This window comes from Vespula pensylvanica, chromosome 2 (assembly GCF_014466175.1).
Source record: "Vespula pensylvanica isolate Volc-1 chromosome 2, ASM1446617v1, whole genome shotgun sequence".
Classification (NCBI taxonomy): domain Eukaryota; kingdom Metazoa; phylum Arthropoda; class Insecta; order Hymenoptera; family Vespidae; genus Vespula; species Vespula pensylvanica.
In genome coordinates this window covers 13281503-13301379 of record NC_057686.1, presented here as the reverse complement: position 1 = coordinate 13301379, position 19877 = coordinate 13281503, and the positions used below count along the sequence as shown (strand labels likewise).

Here is a 19877-nt window from a genome sequence, read left to right as displayed (position 1 = left end):
TAGAACCAAAAGTATGTATTCCATAGAGACGATTTAAAGTTGAAAAGCTTTCGCTATATCTATTGATACGCCATAGCGACGAGAGTTCCACCTGATTCCGTTCGAATACGCTTACTACGTTTTACGAACTTTCGACGTTCGCGTTATTTTCGTTTTACGCTCGTAAAACTGTAGGATAAAGTTTCGTGCCAGCATCGAGCGAAACACTCACAGTGATATATTCGTTTAACAAAATAGCACGAATTCATGGGGAATATTTGTCTCTTTAGTTTCTCTCTCCCTATACTATCTATACGATTGTATGTACGACGGCTCTTCCAATGCGTATCGCGATTTATCGAGTCGAGGGTGGTCGCTCGTTTGGTAGGTTCTTTCCGCTGGTGAAATCTAATTGGAAAAGCATTGCATGAGCGAGAGGGAAAAAGTAAGTAAATAGCAACACACGGCAGGCCGTGTTCTCTGCAAAGGTTTTAAACTGTTTTTAATTTGGCGTTGTTTTTTCATTCGGTCGTATGTTTACCTCGATTCCGTGTAAAAGATCGATCTCGTTCAACACACGCGTGACACACGTAATAGTTTGTGGTCTTATTATTATTTAATTTTGGATGTGATATCGATTTTAAATCTCTTTATAAATGAAAATCGAACGTGGAAAGAACACAGAGAGGAATGTTTCGAAATAATTATTTAGCTTTTTGTTTTATTGAAAAGACTCTCGTTAATACGTTGCTCGTATGTCGTCATCGTTGTCCTCGTCATTCTCGTCGTGACGTTATACCGGAACAATCGATTAAACGTATACCGGAGTTGAGCGAGTCTGTATACGAGAACGCGAGACAAAAGAAAGTTCGATGTTTGATGAAACTCGCTGGAATATAATCTGAGTTTTCCTCGACTCGCAATTATTGTTCACCGGGTTCAAATATAATATAAGACGTGATTCGTCAACGCGAGTTCCGACCAAGCTTATTATTTTGTTTTAATAACAAGAACGTCCGTCTGAAAAAATAATTTCTATCGTACTTATATACGTCTCGTAGTTTGCCTTGCATACTAATTACACTAATTACCGTCGAATCTAGTTCTGTTACTAGCTAAATATTGATTATTAGAGATACACCTAACCACAAGCATACGATCGATATAATCTAATCTCTCTCGCTCTCAAGAACGTTTCGATGTTACAAAATTCTTACCACAACTTTAGCACCGAGATCTCCAAAAACTTCGATCGGTGGATCCTCTTTCGGAACGTATCGAAAAAATTCCTGTCCCTTGTACCATTTCACCGCGTAAAGGATGTCCGTTTCCAAATCGTACCTGCAGCTCATGTTGACCGTCGTGCCAGCTGCGACTGCTAACGGTACATCGATCGACACATTTGTCAATCCACGAACACCTGAAAATGAAAACCGACGGGATCCCAATAAAAAAATGTACGTATCGCACAATGCGTGCCTTTGTTGTGAGAAAGCTCGAAGACAAAGTTCTCTCAGCGAGAAGAACCGTAACGTAAAAGTTAATGTCGACTAAAGTCTGACTCGTGCGAGAGAAACCAACTTGCCCTGACGTATTTAGCCGACGATAAGTTAAATGGACGGACAGGTGTTTAAACAACTTCACGCATAATCCTGACAATGTCAGCATCTGCGCGTAGGCGTTCTAAGGATTACTTTTTCTCACGAGAGTAATGCAAGTCGCGTGGAGCAAAGTAAAAGAGATGGTACGTGCAGCGACGTAAGCGTCAACGCATTTCACGTATTTTTCATCGAATCTAGAGCTTTGATTAGTTTCGGCAATATTTTGTATTAAAAAGATATAAAAAAGAAGAACAAGAAAGAAAAAATATAACAAATCTGTTTCGAGCGAGATACCGAGAAATACGAAATTTTACTTTCTTATTCTTTTGCAAAGGAAAGGGATAATTGGGGAGGGTTTGATTGTCGGATCGTACAAGTTTTCATTGGTAGCCACGCCAATGAGATAGAACGCGTGCAAGGAAGATACGAGAACACCGTCGAATACCAAACACTCTCTTATCGACTGCTACGATGTGAAAATTCGCGTCTCTCGGCGTTCTCCTCACGAACAGAGCGTGGAAAAATCTCTTCAACGTATGGGCTCCTCCTGTTCGTGGATCGTCGATCTCGCAGGATCGATATACGAGAGCTGGATCTACGGGGACAGGATAACGCGTGGATTTAATCGTTAATGAAGCCACATTTTCCTTTTTTTGTCTCTCACTCACTCATTCTGAGATACCTATATTTTCGAACGTTCGATTATTCAGGGCATTAACGACTCGACGGTTTTCGATGGCGATCAAGCGACAGCCGGATAATTAATGTCGTCGAATAATTTATTGAATAATCCAGCAAACGGAATGCCGTAAATCTACGGGCGGAGCCGTCAGCATGCTCGAATATCGACAGGTATGAGAGAAGCTTTCGATCTTCGCCCATCAACTTAATACTATTACCGTATTTCCAGCGATAACGCGGTGGATTTATTAGCACCGATAGCCTGACTTTGGGTCGATGTCGGACTCGATTCACCGATAAATCTTTTTGTTTAATTAATTTTTATGGGAAATATAATTCAAGCCAGTGACATGCGTACATTCACGTTACTATCCGATTCGTTTCTTTCTATTCTTTTCCTTTTTTTTTTCTTTTTTTAAAGCTTGCGGCGAAGGCGAAAGAACGAAATCGATAGAATCGATGCTGATACTCGTTTCCACGGTGAAGGGTAGGCAGTAGAGGCGGAGGTTGACGAAGTTCGAGGCCGAAGAAAATTAGAATAATGGTGAGTGCCTAATTAGAAGATACTTCTCGTTAATTGGGACGTCCGACGTCGGTGAGTTTCAACATCGCCTCTACGCGTAAGTATAATCGGTCGTTTCGAAGCGAGGACGTAGGCCGGCTGCCGGATAGCTCGCTTCGCAGATCGTACCATCGAGATTTAAATACCTTCGCCTTCGCTAATCACCGCGCTAATCCTTAATTACCGCGTTTGCTTGGCCGCTTGCAGAAGCGCGAGCATAGTCGAGGATCGTGCGATTGTTATTCGCATCGTGGCTTAGCGAAGCACACCTTCCGTTTTTGGAAGGCGAAACCTTGCCATAAATAACACCAGGGGCCAGACAATGCCAGCGCATAAACTACCTGGGTACATTCTACGTGCGCTCGCTCGTGCGCTCACGCGTGCGTTACAACTACTCGCCCTTAAATTATCGCGAGAATAATAGGCCGCGAGATGTTAGATACGAAATGGTTCCACCTGTCTCCCCTCCGCCATACTCGCACCCTACTTCTACCATCTCTTACAGATATAAATGTAGACGTTAAATAGAGATCGCGAGCGTTCCTTTATCTTCTCGCGAGACGACGTTGTTGCGCACGAGAGCGGAGGCTTTCTAATTGCAAAAAGCTTTTCGATTGTAAGTATGCATTCGGTTGATTCATAAATAAGCGTCATTATAAGCAAGAAGTTTATTCGAATGAAACAACATTTATTTATAACCCGATGTAATACATATATCGTTCTTTCAACTTCATTTTCTTACGATCTTTCATCCCATTGATACTCTCCTCTATGGCTTTCTCGTTTAATCAACTTTAACGATATTATTAAACGATATTATTACGAATAAAAAATCGACTGAAAAATAATACTGTGTCCTAATTATGGTTTTAATAGTATTCCATTGTACACGAAATTGAATTATTTCCTTTGTAGGTATTTGTGTTTAAAATAACGTTATATTCGTTAAATACTTAAACGAGGACAATACCTCTTAGAGGTTCTGTGCCACACAGGTCTAAGAGAAGACGAATGCAGAGAGAAGGAGTTAATGGAAGGAAGCGTTCTGTTTTCTGTACAATAATCCTCGGGAAACGGTAAATCATGTTTCATCTCCAGGTTTACATCTTGTCTGCGCGACGGATTCTCCAGTAGTCTAGAGGAATATTTGAATAGTACTTCCACCCCGTATAAACACCGCAGGCATATCCATTGCTTGGAATTCGCTGTGAGAGCGATAAATATCTCAAGGAAAACACACTCGACTAAGGGTTCGTTTCACTTGTCTTGAAGCGGAAGACGATCGGTAATAGAGGTAGATTGAAAATGAAGTAGAAAAGGTTTGTTGGTATTCGATATAGTCTCTCGTTGACTGCGCTATAATTACAATACTACCGAGCGGCGAAAAAATTCTTTTGTTTTTCGTATTCGAACTTACAAGATATCCCGTGGAGCCTTAATCATGGCTTAATCGCTTATATATTTGCAGAAGGAAAATTCAAAGTGGATGGAGTGTTCTAAAATACCTTTCGACTATTATGCATATCCTTAGCAAAATCCCCTACGGCCGCGAACCCGGAAAAGCCAAAGGCGTAAAGAGCCCGTACTCTGAAATGAGATCCCTTTCTTCCTTCGAAACTCAACTAAATGAAAAACTCTACTACAGCTCCGATCCCTAGAAGCTTTTATTGTTTTCATGAAAAAGGAGGGAATGAAAGAAATGAGAGGGGAGAAAAGGGGGAGAGAGAGAGAGAGAGAGAAAGAGAAAATAAAGACATTGAATATTCTTTTTACAAAGCTTTCACCTGGCATTCGATAGAGGCAACGTTTTACTTGATTCATTCGAGTATCGTCATCGACTTTTATTCTTTTCCATTTTTCTCTCGATTTCGTCTTATATCCATTTGTTAAAAATCAACCTCGGGAATTTATTAATAATTTTCATTTCTGGTTTTACTCGTGCATTAATCATCGAGAAAAAAAATTCGTGATATTCGTTGATGTCTATCACATTTTTTATTCTCCCCTAGCTATATGTAGATAAGTAAACAAATGTGAGTTAGAGGTACATTCAGTCGCTTGCAACGAAGTTCGCCCGAGGCGTACAATACGATTTTTTAATCTCACGGATGGAAATGTTAGCGTCGACGCGTCGACGAACCAGTCACGCTGTGCCGAATACTCGTTCGCATTTAATTTCGAATGGAAATCGCGGTATCACAAAGGTAGCTGATTAATATTCCTATCTCTTCAAAAGCTATCTCGGTTTCGTTTACTCTTTCTTCTCTTTTTTTTTCCTTTTTATTTTTATCAAAATGAAGCTTCATCGTTGGAATTTCGTCGTGGTTCGAAAGAGCGATCAGTCAGCGTGTTCAGTGAAATAGAGAAGAAAAGAAATCGAAAGAATGAGAAGTAGGAAAATACTTTGGAAACGTTCTCCAACTTCTTTCATACGGTAAGGCAGGTATCTGTGAAACTTGATAACAAAACGTATAGCCAGTGAGATTCTGTATCAACGGCATATAAGTAGTACGTAAGGAGAGTGAAAAGGATCCTTTTTGGATCATAGAGAGGTCGCCGATCGATTCGGTCGAATGATGCTTCCTTAACGTCATATAATCGAGTCCACGTTGCCGGCAGCCCGTTCGTTCCTTCTCCTCTATTGAAATCTTTTACAATAGATCCACCGAGAAATCCTTTTCTTCGTTTTTTTTCTGTTACCGTTCGAAGAATTCCGGAACGTGTCGCTTTCCTTTGCGTTGCGATATCCATGCTATGCTTCCGCCCGTTTCGGCTCATAAACCCTTTAACGGAGAAACTCCTCTGTAAATAATTAGCTCTTTGTAATACGTCTACCGCATTCAAAATGTATCTTAGAGTATCATTTCCAAAGTTACAAATTTGAAATAAAAAGTAAATGAAGAAACAAACAAAAAATAAGAAAAGAAAAAAAAACAAAAAAAGTATTAACGTCCCTTCGCGACATCGAACCAAGCAAACGAATTGCAAATATTTTCTGAAGATATTCGATCGATGCGTAAAAATCGTCGTATGAACGAACTTGGAGCATACATCGGCACGTAGATAGTTACACGAAAACAGGAGTTTCTGAGAATTCGCAAGATGATCGACGATGCTTTTGAGAAACCTCAACGGCGAAATCATGGACCAAGGAAAGAAGAATTACGAGGAGAATTCTTCGGATGATGAAATCTAGATTCGAGCTTTGCGGCCTCTGTGTCTGTCTTGTCCTCTTCTCTTTCTCTTTCTCTCTCTCTCTTTCTTTCTCTCTCCCTCTCTCTGTCTTTCCCTCCTTCTTTCTCTTTTCTCTCGACTATGTGGACGCTCGAGGAATTCGTTTCTCTCGGGGTCGCTCGAGACTCTCCACTCGTCTTTCCACCGCTTGAACCGACTCCTTTTCCACGGTATACTTCCGCGAGAGTGAGAGAGAGAGAGAGAGAGAGAGAGAGAGAGAGAGAGAGAGAAAGAAAGAAAAAGAGAGAGAGAGAGAGAGAGAGAGAAAGAAAGAAAGAGTAACTCAACGGGAGAGAATGCAAGAAGTTAAAGTATCGCAGCGGGGGAGGATGAGGGATGGAAAGAGTTTGCGTGCTCGGACGCAATGGCTTTAGCCGCTCGTCTTACCGAGATATTCCCAAAGAAAAATGGTATATTACCTCCATTACTACAACGCACTACGATAAACTTATCCAGTCAAGCATTCCAAGAACCCTCTCACAGAGATTTAAGCTACTCTTGTGGAAATAGTTTTGCGTATCCAAGCCCACGAATTCGGCTTTGTCATCGCATTTCTGAAAGCTTACAGCTTACGATGAGAGATTCTCTTGAATTTTGCGTAAGCTTGCGGTTAAGGTATGCAATCAGTGATGAAGTATCTCTCTCTCTCTCTCTCTCTCTCTCTCTCTCTCTCTCTTTTTCTCTCTTTCTCTCCCGTTATCTCTCAATCTTTTTTCGTCTTTTTTTGTATAAGTCGAAGCGAGTAATCGCTTTCATGGTGGTCTCCCTTTTCAGATAATAATAAAAAACAGCAGAAAAAAGTAATTTGCTATAGTTCATCGTTGTCCTTATTACTTCTACCTTTTTTACTCTTATCACATCGTAGCCAGAGAAAATACGGAGTTGATTGGTTTTTTCGATATGTAAGAATAAACAAGGCACATCCTTGAAAGATTAAAAAAATGTAATAGGAAAACGATCGTAGTGTTAATTTATAGAAAAACTATTGTATAATTTTTTTGAGATTGCGATGCTCGTGATCCTTTCTGTTTTGCTATTATCTGTAGGAACGCGTGCGAGCGAGATCATCCCCCGAAGAAGCTATGAATGAAGCTTAACTTTGGAAGTATGTTCGGCATGTTTGCGTACGGCTGTGATTTACTCGCTTCTCGAGGGCATAGCTCGATATTCGCCTTTAGCCATCTGTGGGGATGATAGTGGCTGCAATGTCGACGTTGCTAGAGGTAATGGCGATGGTGGTAGTGGTGGCAAAGGTTCCGCTAGTGTCGGTGATATACTCCGAAAGATAGAGAAGGGGTTAAATTTTGTCGGTTTCCAAGACTGAGAAGGTTGAGTCGTGTTCATCGATATAATACCTCCGAGAAATCCCAATATATCGCGAATCGTCTTAGAAGCTTCTATGTAATACGGCTACCCTCGGGCCAAGCGTAATCTTCAACAAACTTCGTTCCAATCGGTACGGAACGGATACAACTACTACGAGATAAGACGTAGAGACGTGCCACGTGAACTTTCTATTATTCCATTTTGATTTAATATTACAGAATCAACACAGCTTGACTTCGAGTAAGATTAATCGATTTTTACAAAGTTATTAGAAAAACGTAAAAGAAATGTAAAAGCTTCGGCGTCTTTTATTATCAGTTAATTATAATTCCGATTGATACTTATTAAAAGTAAGTATTTATATAAATTTATTTATCTTTATTTCGAAAGTCACGATACTCGTGACAATGGGGGGGAGACCGGTATTGGTCGGATCCGATGTAATTCCAAGATTACATATCTCTATATCACTGTATCTTTCTAACTCGGTGGTAAAGTCTGTCCCTGTATACGACGTCTAACGGCGTCAAAGTATCGCACGATAGATAGATAGATAGAAATAATTCTGAGTACGATAAGAATCGTGTCTTGATGATTCTCGTTTGCTCGTTAAACGAATCGATTAATATCGAATCTCTCTATCTTATTCTTTAGTTAGTTCTCTTTTTACTAAGCTATTACATCTACGTATGTAATACAACTTCGTAAGGTAGATATTACGGAAGAGGATAGATATAGAGGGAGAACGGAATGTAATAAAAAGAACGATGCATATCCTCGTTGATGCGCGCACGATGTTATGAGGAAGAGAGCGCAACAACAATAGACATACGTTATGCCGAGTTCGCGACTAAGAGTGGGGACAAGGTGCAATCCCCTTACACGTTCGTCGAGAGAGTTTCTATCCAACAATGAACTTATATTCTCATGATTTCAAGCGACTCTCTTCCTACATACACGATCCTTCGAGTATACTTAGCAAAAACGCTAGTCCTTTTCCGATTGATTCAACCACCGACTCCAGCTACGAAAGATGAAATCTTTTTCGAAGATGGAACGCGATCGTCCTAAAAAGTTCCAAGAACATTTTATTTCCACGTGGAGAAGTTACAACGAGAAGCATGTGAATAAGATGATTTTATTTTCATTTTTTTCAATTTCGAGAAAATGAACGAGAAGAAATTGTTTCTTTTTTCAATAATATTAAGTAAACAAATAAACAAATAAATAAATAAATAAATAAATAAATAAATAAATAAATCTTCACCTAAAAACGGTGAAAAGAAAATCGTCGTTTCTTGTTTGGCAGCGAGCGTGCACGCGAACCGAATCAAAATGGTCGTTCAATCAGGAACTTAATCTCTTTATTTCGTTCGGCAGAACAACGTAACGGGTAGCGAGCAATAAAAGCAAAAGATAATTCGACGTTATCCGATTTCGTAACGGTTAGCCGTAATTCTTTCTAGCGCCGAGCTTTGAACGAAATCCTTGGCTGACCAGCAACGACGGATCAATTCATTATCGGAAATCTGATTACGGATGCGAGGTTGTGGAAAAGAGATTCGGCTGTGGAAAAGCCCATCGCCACGTTTGCGTTTTCCGTTGTGTACGAAAGCTGTTTCCGAGAGAAAGAGAGCAAAAAAATAGCGACGGGATGACTACGAGTTACGAAATATACGATGGGGTGGAAGGAGAGAAGCAAAGAAGAAAAGACGCCGAATAAAGTCGAACGAGATGGACCAACGAACGAGAAGAAAGGGGAAGAGAATCTACCGAATATGGAACGCGTCCTCACGAATTGGAAAAACAAGAGCATAAAAGGATAAAAGACGACGTAGTCTTCTTCCTTGAATAAAAAGAAAAAGAAAAGGAAAAGAGAGAGAAAGAGAGAAAAAGAATAAAACCATATAGCGAGCTACACGATATTTCCATACGATGCGATAATCCGCGAGATATTGTTACGGAGGTTCCTTCAATTTTCACAGACGCATTCGAGCAATAATAACAGCAATATTATTACTTACTAGAGATACATTCGAGAAAGCGTAAAAATCAAGAGAGAGAGACGAACTTTATCCGATAGATATAGATTTTCCGTAAGACATGAAAGTTTTAATAAGTTCAAAGGCGAAAGAATCACAGCCATTTCGTTTGGCCGAATAGGTAAATTTTGCGGTTCATTCGGGTATCAATGAACCGTGATGTGGCGAATATTCGAGCACGAATAAACATACAGAGAGCTTTTATTGGGAAACTTTCTTTCCTAGGAACGTTCGTAAGTATTTTCTGAATACTTTCGACGTACGGATATTCGTACGTACGTAATATTCCGCGCGCGGAGGATTAACGAAGAGAGACGGCCGTGCGCAATTTCTTTCGATTCTCGTTGGAGCGTAATGACTTCGTTCCACGTTCCACGCGGAGTCGTTTGCGTTTTTGCCATCACTGTCTGATATCTTGGGAGGCGAGTACCGATAGATCGCGCGGCTTCTTGCCTCTCGCTCCCTTTCGCGAGTTCCGCCTTCGAGAATCCGCTCTTCTGCCTCTACCAAGTACTACCTACGCCTCTTTGCGCCTTTTATTTATCGCTTCACGCGATTCGAGTCCTTACGGTTTTAGCCGACACTTTCCGGTAGTAGAAGGCGTAATGAGCCGGGGCGATAATCGTTACCCTCCATCCCCGTGAGCCGCATTCTTTCCAATTCCGGTACCCACGCTTCGTGACGCGTTGACTGCCTCTACTTGTCTGCATAGAAAGTGCACCTCCATTGTTTCGCGTTGCCGCGAATCGTGATTAGACCGCACCATCGCTCGCCTTTTTTCTATCTTCCTTTTTTTTTCTTTTTCTCTTTCCCTCTCTCTCTCTACTTCTTCGTACACAGCTAGATACCAACTCGCGTAACTTCGTCTCGTTTTCTCCCGCCTCATCTCCCTTTTCTTCTACTACTTCGTCCTTTTTCTTTCATCTTTCGAAATCACAAGAAATCAGCAAACCACCTTTGCCCTCGTTCGGTCTTTTCCTTTCCTTCCGTTGGATCGCGTCTTTTCCCGACACTCGCATTTTCAGCTTCGTTAGCCGCGCACGAAAGGAGGGAGTGACTTTTCGACCGAGGAACGGGACGATGAATGCTGCCCCGACGTTAAGTGGAATATAAGGACTGTAATGTTACACAAGGGAGGAGTTTTCCCTCGCGATTAAGTCGCTCCTTACGACGCTTATTATTTTAATTGGGTAATACGTATGTCGCCCGCATAGGAAATGAGATTTCCGATGGAGAAGGTAGATGTCGGATGCGCGATTTAGGTGGGGAGACGAAGAGCACCTCGCGAATTCTGCAAAAGCAATTTGAATTTGCCAACGACGAAGGAGAGAATTTAAATTGCTTTCGAACTGCTTGCATTACTAGATAGAATTCGAAATGGTCTTCGAATAACTCGCGTCCGATTTGCATGTCGCGACTTCTTCGACGGTCGCGTAACCCTTGACATTTTGATGTTAAGAAAAAGAAAGGTGCGAGGAAGATTTTAAATCTTATACTCGAAATAAGATATTAGCATAAAGATTAAACGTTATTCTGCCGGGGCGCATAAACAAAAAGATCAATTTATTTCACAGTACGCGAGATATATCGCGAGATCTGCTCAAAAAAAGAAAAAAAAAAAAATGAGATGAGAAATTGTCGAGATTGGTAAACAAGATGTAAAAAGTCGAATTAAAAGGTGACGCTTTAAAATAGCGTGAAATACGGCACAAACCGACACTACAGCCGCGTCCATCGTCGTCGTATACCACGAGTTATCGTTGTACTTCCGAAATCTCGACAAATCTCATTCTCCGGGAGAAACGTCGAAACAGAGAACGAACGCTTGATCCTCCGAGATCCGATAATCGTGTTGGGAGAAAGAAATTAGCCGTCGCTCATCCAACAGCAGCGGCTGCGGCAGAGGTACACGAAACTGTAAGCTTAATTGAAACGCGTGATATTCGATTTCGTTGCTCTACTGAAATCCGCGACGAGCGAATAGCAAAAAAACGAGAATGAGAGAGAGAGAGAGAAACACAGAGAGAGAGAGAGAGAGAGAGGATTGGAAAGAACAACAATGCATCGTGCTAGTCCTGACTGAGCAATTTCCTCTCCGACCGCGTGCCCGACGAATAACGTTTAATTGCCACGCGCGAAATTGGGACGATGGTGTGGCTGGTGCGCTAGCCGCTTCTAACGCGATTGCTTTCGTACCGAGCTTGGTCACCTTGCCTCCCTCTCGAGTTTCCCATTCGAATCGTCCCCACCATCAGATTCTCTCTCTTTCTCTATCTCGTCACCCTACTTTTTCGTTTCGCTCGACCGCACACTTATACCCACATCCTTCGAGCTTTCCGCACGAAAGCGTGTTTTTTAATTAAACGTATCTTGTCCAACGCCTACAGGGAGGTAATCTCCCGTGGAAATACACGGAATGTGCTGAATTCTCCTAGAGATATCATATAATATCGTTTTATAAGAATCCCTTTTCATCGTACACTATCATTCTTTCGACTCTCTTACCACTTTGTTTAAAACATGTAGGACTTAAAAGTTTTTCTTTTGAAAGAACGTCTCAGTTAAATTCCTAGATTGCGAATATGATTTTCAACTTCAGAAGCATTCAATTTCAATAGCAAAACGATGTGATATCTAGCAAAATTCTCTCTCTCTCTCTCTCTCTCTATTTCACACATACATACTTATATACTTACACGATGTGTAATACCATCGTCCTATATCTACCTTTTACCTATTTTTAACATATCTCGGTGCGATCACGTAACATATTCGCGTTACGACCAGATGAAAATTCAATAAAGCGTTTAAACATCGAACGGATTGCATATATCTTCTTTTTCTTTCGATTTATATATTGTATCGGATAGATTGCGAAGTCGACGTACCTGCTTTCTCGTCTTTTCTGACACAAGGTTAATCGAGCTGCGTACGCGAACGATATCGTTATAGTACGGAAAACCCTTATTGCTTTTACTTTTCTTCTCAATGGGATTTGAGCTTTTGCTTATTTCGATTTAGATCCATCTTTATTCTGGTTATTTCGTTAGCTACTACCGAACGAAGCCGTACGAGCAGACTATCGTACTTTCGAAGGAATCTTTTCGAACGTTTTCTCGAACGTGATTACATAACAACAACGACGGTCTTTCGTGTGTACGTGTACGTTTGCGAAAATTCGAAAACGATATCCGTCTTCCTCTCAATACATGTCGATCGTACGTGTACGGCAAGTGAACGAATCCTACAACGAAATCCGTTGTTAGATGAAATATCCTTTCGTTGATCGTGGCAACTTTATAGGAATGTACGTACATACATACATATATATATGTGTGTGTGCGTGTGTATGTGTGTGCGTGTATGTGTGTATATACACATCCATCCTGCTTTAGCATTTCCATGAGAGTTCCCTAAGCGCCTGTACACCGATCTACCAACATACGTCTGCGCTTGTAATTATATGAGAATATTTCTCCTCGACGTTTTCGCGCACGCGTTACTAATTTCGGTTTGTACGAAGGTATCTACATACATCCCGTTTCCTTCCGAATATTTTAAACCGTCTCGTTAACTCCAACGTGCCTTGATTAAAACGGAAGATGCATATTTCCAGCCGACCGTAACGCATCCAGTCAAAGAAAAAAGGAGAAAAAATAGATCGAAAGAAATATGGTGGATCGTTAATGCGTCTGCTATGTCGTAGATATTAAATTACTACCACAGCTGAAAATTCAACCGACCAAGTCCGAGAGAGACGATATTTGTTGTTCCATATACGCGCACTGCGAGTATATGCGACTATTTATACGACGAAATATTTATACGACGACAGGACGAAATGATATATTGGAAAATTTAAACATTGGACCAGGCGATTAATGTTTTTCTTATAAAACGAATCCCAATGATGGACAATCATTCGAAAATAATAGTAATATGCTTCATTCGATGAATCCTATATTATCATTACTTTTTCTTCATTATTTTTTTGACTTGAAAATAGCGAGAAGCAGGAAAAACGGACAGAGAAAGAAAGAGGGATCGAGAGAGAAAGAGAGAGAGAGAGAGAGAGAGAGAGAAAACTATAGCGAAATAATGAAGTGTAAACAGTTAGTGAGAAAAATGACCTCTTTCACAAGAGGCGAAGTACTTTATTACTCCGTGCCGACAAGTAGGTATACGCGCGTGTATTCATTGCCTCATCTTATGCACATCCGGTAAATAGCAGAAAATTATGGGCAACCGCGCCAGGCGATGATAACTCCTGTTGCAGCTTTTCAACGCTTGCCAGGGGAGAAGAGTTCTTCTTCTTCGTTTAGTCTAGCCCTGCGACCTTTCATGAAATGGAAACCCTTTTCTTGGTACTTTTCTCTCTTTCTCCTTCTGTCGGAGTAAGTCGCGATGAGGACAAGGCTACAAAGCTACGAGAGTATACGGAAAACAGGTCAGAGAATTACCAACAGAAAACGTTCATTTCCGTACTGTGGAAGTAGGCTGTCTCTCTCTCTCTCGCTCTTTTTCTATCTTTTTCAAACGAAAGATCTAAAGGATTCAAAAGCAAAGGATTGAAGCACATTCGTGTAACGGAGTAACACGATTTACAGGCGTCCTTGCCTCCTGCTTAAGTCGAACGAATTGCAAGAAGGCATTCGTCGATGACACGTTCCGCATTCTCGTTTAAAAAATATTATTTTCAGTTAATTAACATTATAGGTATGTATATTATGCGTGTGTACGCGGAAACGCCGAGAAAACGTGTTTCAATGTTAGAAACATATGGAAATTCTACAAAATTTGGGAATTCAAAATAGGAACTCGTTCAAGCGTGAATTCGGTAATGGAATTCCACGGCGAAACTTCGAAGCGAGTTATGTGTTTCTTTATTTTTTTTATTTTTGTACTTTTTTTGTTAAAAGAAAATAGTAGGAAGGAAGGAAGGAAGGAAGGAAGGAAGGAAGAAAAGGCTATTTAGAAGACGTTTCTCGATAATTTTACGATTCTTTACCGGTCGAAGTCTCGGAATCTGATCGTAATTCATCGTCGAGTGACTGGGATTACACGAAAAGTCACTTTATTCCGAAAAAAGTCTGGATTTCCAAGAGATATCTCGTATAATTTTCTCTCTCTCTCTCTCTCTCTCTCTCTCTCTCTCGCTCTTTTTCTCTTTCTTCTTATTTTGCTATCACGATTTCACTCGATTTCCTATCTATCTCGAATCGTGAATTTCCGAACGATTTGCACGAATACATGAGAGCGGAAAAAGGTAAGAGAAATAATGAGCCACGGACGAAAGAATGAACGAACGAAGAAACATCGACTAACGGAAGGTGTCTAAAGAGGAGTAGGAGGAGGAAAAGGAAAAGATATGTGGGCGATGAGGAATAACTCGTTGAACGTAATCGATCACTATTACATTGTCTTCTGTTTTATATCGCTTTATCCGTTACTATATTCTGATAAATAGAAAAAATATTAACAGTTATCCTTGTTGATACAATATTATTTGTTAAACGATCGATAATTAGTACACAATTTCGACAATACATGCACGTGTCAAATAATCTGAAGAAATAGAAGGGAATATTTTGATCATGCAAATAAATCGATACCTTTCTATTGAAGATAACTTTTCTCGGTTGGAAAAAGATAATAAAATAAACAGAAAATTCTATTACGCAAGACAGGGTCGAGAAAAGTAGCAAGTTGTGAGGATTCGTGTGAAGGGGTGAATGACCTTTGGGACATCTTTTGCGTCAAGTTCGCTTCTTGAATCTTGGAAACGACAAAGTCGAGCGCGTCACTTCTCGGTACAACGATTTCAAGTAAGTTCGGAGAGTGCATCGATGCGGAAGCTACGCGTTCAGCAACGATGGTTGCCTGAATGAAAGTCGTGTCGAAGAACGAAACGCTAGCCACCTTGTATTCCTTGTGTTTGCCTGCGACTTCTTGTCCAAAAGCTTTCATTCGAACGAACTGCGATCTTTATACTAAGAAGTGCTACTTTGTTGAAACTCACGCCTGAAGGTATAAGTGTATACGTTAATATATAATCTCGAATCGTATAAACTTTTTAAGAACGTTTATAAAGCTTAATCGAAGCTGTTAAGAAAAAAGGACATACATATATAATTCTTTTCCTTTAACGAGTAATTAAATCTACTGGTTTGATCACGGGAAAGTAGTATATCACTTCACACGCAAGGAAATCGTAAAAGAGCTCGTAAATTGTTATTTACGCGAAGAAACTTCGTCTACGACGATATCCACCATTCTCACTTCGACTTTCGAACTATCGTGATTTCACTTTGTTTTTCTTTTCCCCAACACAGACAACTTCCATCATTCGATATTCGTTATAGCTATTTGAAGAATATGTATTACGTATTACATTTGAGATTCGAAGAAACATCGATTTCATTCGTTTGAGTGTTATCGAGGACTGTCATGACGAGAAAGAAGACAACCAAACTCAAAGTCTTCCAAACTCGTCTCTATGGATTAATATATAGGGAGATCCATGGCTCATTATTCTCTTCTTATCGTCGAACATTTCTCGCGGAAACGAGGATTTACGTTGCGACGCGTTCGTCCCGATGAGAATTCTTATAGCGTATTGCTTGCTTCAGTAAACTTCGTTCCTTCCTACCCTTCTACCCAATTCTTTTTCCCTTTTCCTCTTTCCCCTTTTCTATCGTTCTCATGATTCTACTACGAAGAAACAACTTAATTAATGGATAAACCGTCCTTCAGCTTTCGTCGTCGATCGGTATACCAAACGACTTTTACCAAAGTGCCTAGTATCGATCCCTAAAATTCAACTCAACACGACGACGACGACGACGACGACGACGCAGCACGGCGCGACTCGGTTCCAAGTTTGACACCTTAAACTGCTTTAACGAAAAATGGCTTAACTTCAACTAGTCGAACCCATAACAGCCTCGCCTCTAACTCTGCTTGTTGTAGTACATATATCCATCGAGCGAGGGCGAACGAGAAAGAAAGAGAAGGGATAAGAAAGAGAAAAGGATAGTCTATTGTGATTTACCGAAGACGAAGGTCGTCTCGTTTGATCTCGTAATTGAGTTCTCCTCTCGCTTTTCGTTATAAATGAACGGTATTTCTTAGGGAATATCGTCAAGTTTGGAAACTATTTTATACGAACGTGTCCTATTACGGGAGTATCGTATTTTAACGAGTAAGAACTAAATAAGCTCTTTGAAAACGCATAACTTTCTTATCGATGGTTCTCGCTTTGTCCTTTAGTTTGGAATATTCACGTTTGCGTTTTGGCATCGCGTTACTCGTACATGGTGATCGTTGTGGTCACGTTTGGTTCGTCCAGCGCGGTTCGTTTAATAACGAGGCGCGGTCGTATAACGCATACGTCATGAGTTACCGTACTAACGTATGATTTATGTGATCGATAGTTTTGATATTTTCGATCGTCGCACGCACACCACATTACATCCGTATAGTATCACGGCGACACTTAATATTTCAGGGAGGGTTACGCTTCGTTGAAATTTCAACGATGATCCTGCTCGCGTTGCACTCGATCCGGCTATTTTTCAATATAACGTACGTACCGCGTTCCACCATTCCGTGACATTTTCGATAATACAAGTAGGTAGAGGGGTAGAGTGACGGCTAGAATCATCGGAGCAACGAAATATCGGAACGTGTGTCTGGCTTGCAAACTCACACTCTATGAGCTTTCCCTGTCTCTCCACAATCTGGACATGTCGTGGTGTGTTACGAACCTACTGTGTACAAACTTGAATATCTCGACTCACGGAATTGTAAGCCGTATGACCTTAATACTTCGTGTATATATATATACAAAGAAAGAGAAAAGAGAGAGAGAGAGAGAGAGAGAGAGAATCCACGTAAGATAAAGGCAGTTTCCGAATGGACTCGTTCGACGATATCACTCGACAATAATAGTATTATTCTGGATAGTATGATGCAGATAATACGACAAGTGTCCCGAAGATTTCTCTCGTTTTTTAACATTTTCTATATACAACATATATATATATTCTCTTTCCCTTTCTTTTATTCACAGATTCACTCACTTAGTTTCTCTCTTTATCTTGCCTTTTTGATTCGACCGCCATCCGTCTTTTGAATAGCCCGTCCTAGCAATAATATCTTTAAAGTGGTCGCGTCAACGGCGGACCATAAATCGAGTCGGTCTCTCCTCCCCGTAAAAGTATCCCGCAAAAGCGACGGTAGAGTTCGAAATACGAGCGATTTAGTAAACGTCACGTTCGCGTGACGTTTGATAGATACGAATGACCGCGCGATGGGAATCCAGCGGCCACCCTCCAGAGTGACTCTCTGTCGTTGTTGGAATGATCATCGTCAAGCGTATAGGACGCCACGTTGGAGACGCTCGAGGATCGTCATACATCCGTCCCACGTCCGGTGATGCTCGAGGCTTGAGTCCGTGCATCGATTAGTAATTTGCTAAATTGATAACCCCCATGGATGGGATACTCCGTCGAATCGATATAAGGGTGCTCCACGGAAAGATTCGATTTTCCGGAGATACTCGAACGATAGGTCGCTTTTCCTTCGGATCGACAAAATGGAAAACTCGTATCGCTTTAAATCAACTCGGTAACGAACGATCTAGGTCGAGCGATGCTTCAACGAGTAATCCGAATGCACTTCGATGCATCATTCGAAAACAAAACAAAACAAACGAACGAACATATATAAAAAAGAAGAAAAAGGAAAATGATACTACACCGAAACGAGTATCATCCACGGGATGACAGTTTAACCCTTTTTTCGGCCTTCGATAGCGTGCCAAGGCTCCTTCTAACTTTTATCATTTCCGATCTTTACTTCTTTCCAATTAAAAAAATTGTATTATACCGGTGCAGTTAAAGCGCATTCGTAGCATCGTTGATTTCGTTCTCGTTTAGTCGGTTCACGGAACGACGTAGAAAGTTTCGTTCGAGAAAAAAAAAGAAAGAAAGCTACGTCATCGTACGATTCTCGTTGCTTACTTTACGAGTGTATAATGCCTATGTGACTGCCTATGCCTATGTATCTGTTCTTGTAATTACGAGAGAAAATGAAGGTACCGCGTGCTGCTGTAGGCATACGCGAGAATCTTTTTATGAACGTCAACGCGAATAAAAGCGAGTGAGTGCTGGCGGGGTTCCTCACGTGTGTGGGCGCTTACGCGTCCTATTAATTTTAAATGGACTGCTGGGACAGATGCGAGCGGATGAGAAAGAAGGAGGAGGGTTGAAAGAAACAGAGAGATGATAAAGAATAAAGAAGGGAGAGACCGATGAGACGCCAGGAATGACTTCACGAAAAATTCTCGAAAGATTACATTAGACCAGCCTCTCTCGTTCTTTCGAGAACTTACCAGAGATATGCACTTATGATTCTCATGTTGCGAGCAGTCGCCCACAGCGCTTTCGACGACCGCAAATACATCATTGACCGGATCCTAAACGCTAGATAATAATTCAAACCTAACTCACATCCGATGGAAAGTATCGTTGTTTCGTTCGATCATCGATGCGTCGATCGTGAATTTTTTAAATTCGCGTTCAGGAGAACCTTAGGAAGCGCTCATAAAACATAATGCGTCAAACGATATAGGCGTGCGTACACACACACACACACACACACACGCGCGTACACACATATAATTCGAAAGGTTCTTCGAACCTGCCCCTTCGGCACTGACGTTATCGCGACGTACGACGATAAGGCGGTACGTTTTTATTTCCTCGAATTTTCAGACAACGTCCCATCATATATTTCAAGGGTCTGCAAATGTCAGATGACGTTCACCAGGCTTTTAGAAAGATAGGGTAGGGAAAAACTATTATCGGAGCAGTACACTCGCGGAGCATTCGTTTCATCAGTTAGGCCGAAAGCCAGACAAACGTCGGAAAGAAAACGAATGTAGTTTATTTAATGTAGGTACGAGCAGCGTTTAGACGCTCGAATAATAAAGTTCTTCTTCGTCTAGAAATCAAGAGAAGGTGTGGCTTAGGATTATTCGAATAGTCGATTTTCATTCTCATTCTCTCTCTTTCCCTTTTACACCCTTTTCGCGTTCGTACCTACGAGAGGAAATATCGGTGTTTGGGAAAAGGATTTCAGTTGGAAGTAGGTAAATGGTAATCCCAACGATTCCCTTTCAAATGCGGCTCAAGTTCCGTAGGAATCAGCAACAGCTTATCGGGGTTATGACACTCTTCGAGAGTCCCTCCCTCACTGCTTCTCACTTTCCATCTTCTCCCTCTTTCTATCTTACTCTTCTCCATTTCCTTTTCTCTCTCTCTCTCTCTCTCTCTCTCTCTCTCTCTCTCTCTCTCTTTTTCACCTAACTCTTACTTTTTTTCCTATCTTTCTTCGTTTCTCATTCTCCCTCCTTTTTTCTATCTCATCTTCGAAACAGTCCTTATCCAA

At 41.0% G+C, this 19877-nt stretch overlaps 1 protein-coding gene across 2 annotated transcripts in view; it reads right to left on the bottom strand.

Annotated features, from left to right (window-relative positions):
- The window catches only part of LOC122626906, a 30973-nt gene that overhangs the window by 5750 nt on the left and 5346 nt on the right, over positions 1–19877 (bottom strand). For both annotated transcript variants that reach the window (XM_043807481.1, XM_043807480.1), the window contains one exon: positions 1197–1399. In XM_043807481.1, coding sequence (XP_043663416.1) covers positions 1197–1399 — 203 coding nt within the window. The remainder of the gene's footprint in view (positions 1–1196; positions 1400–19877) is intronic.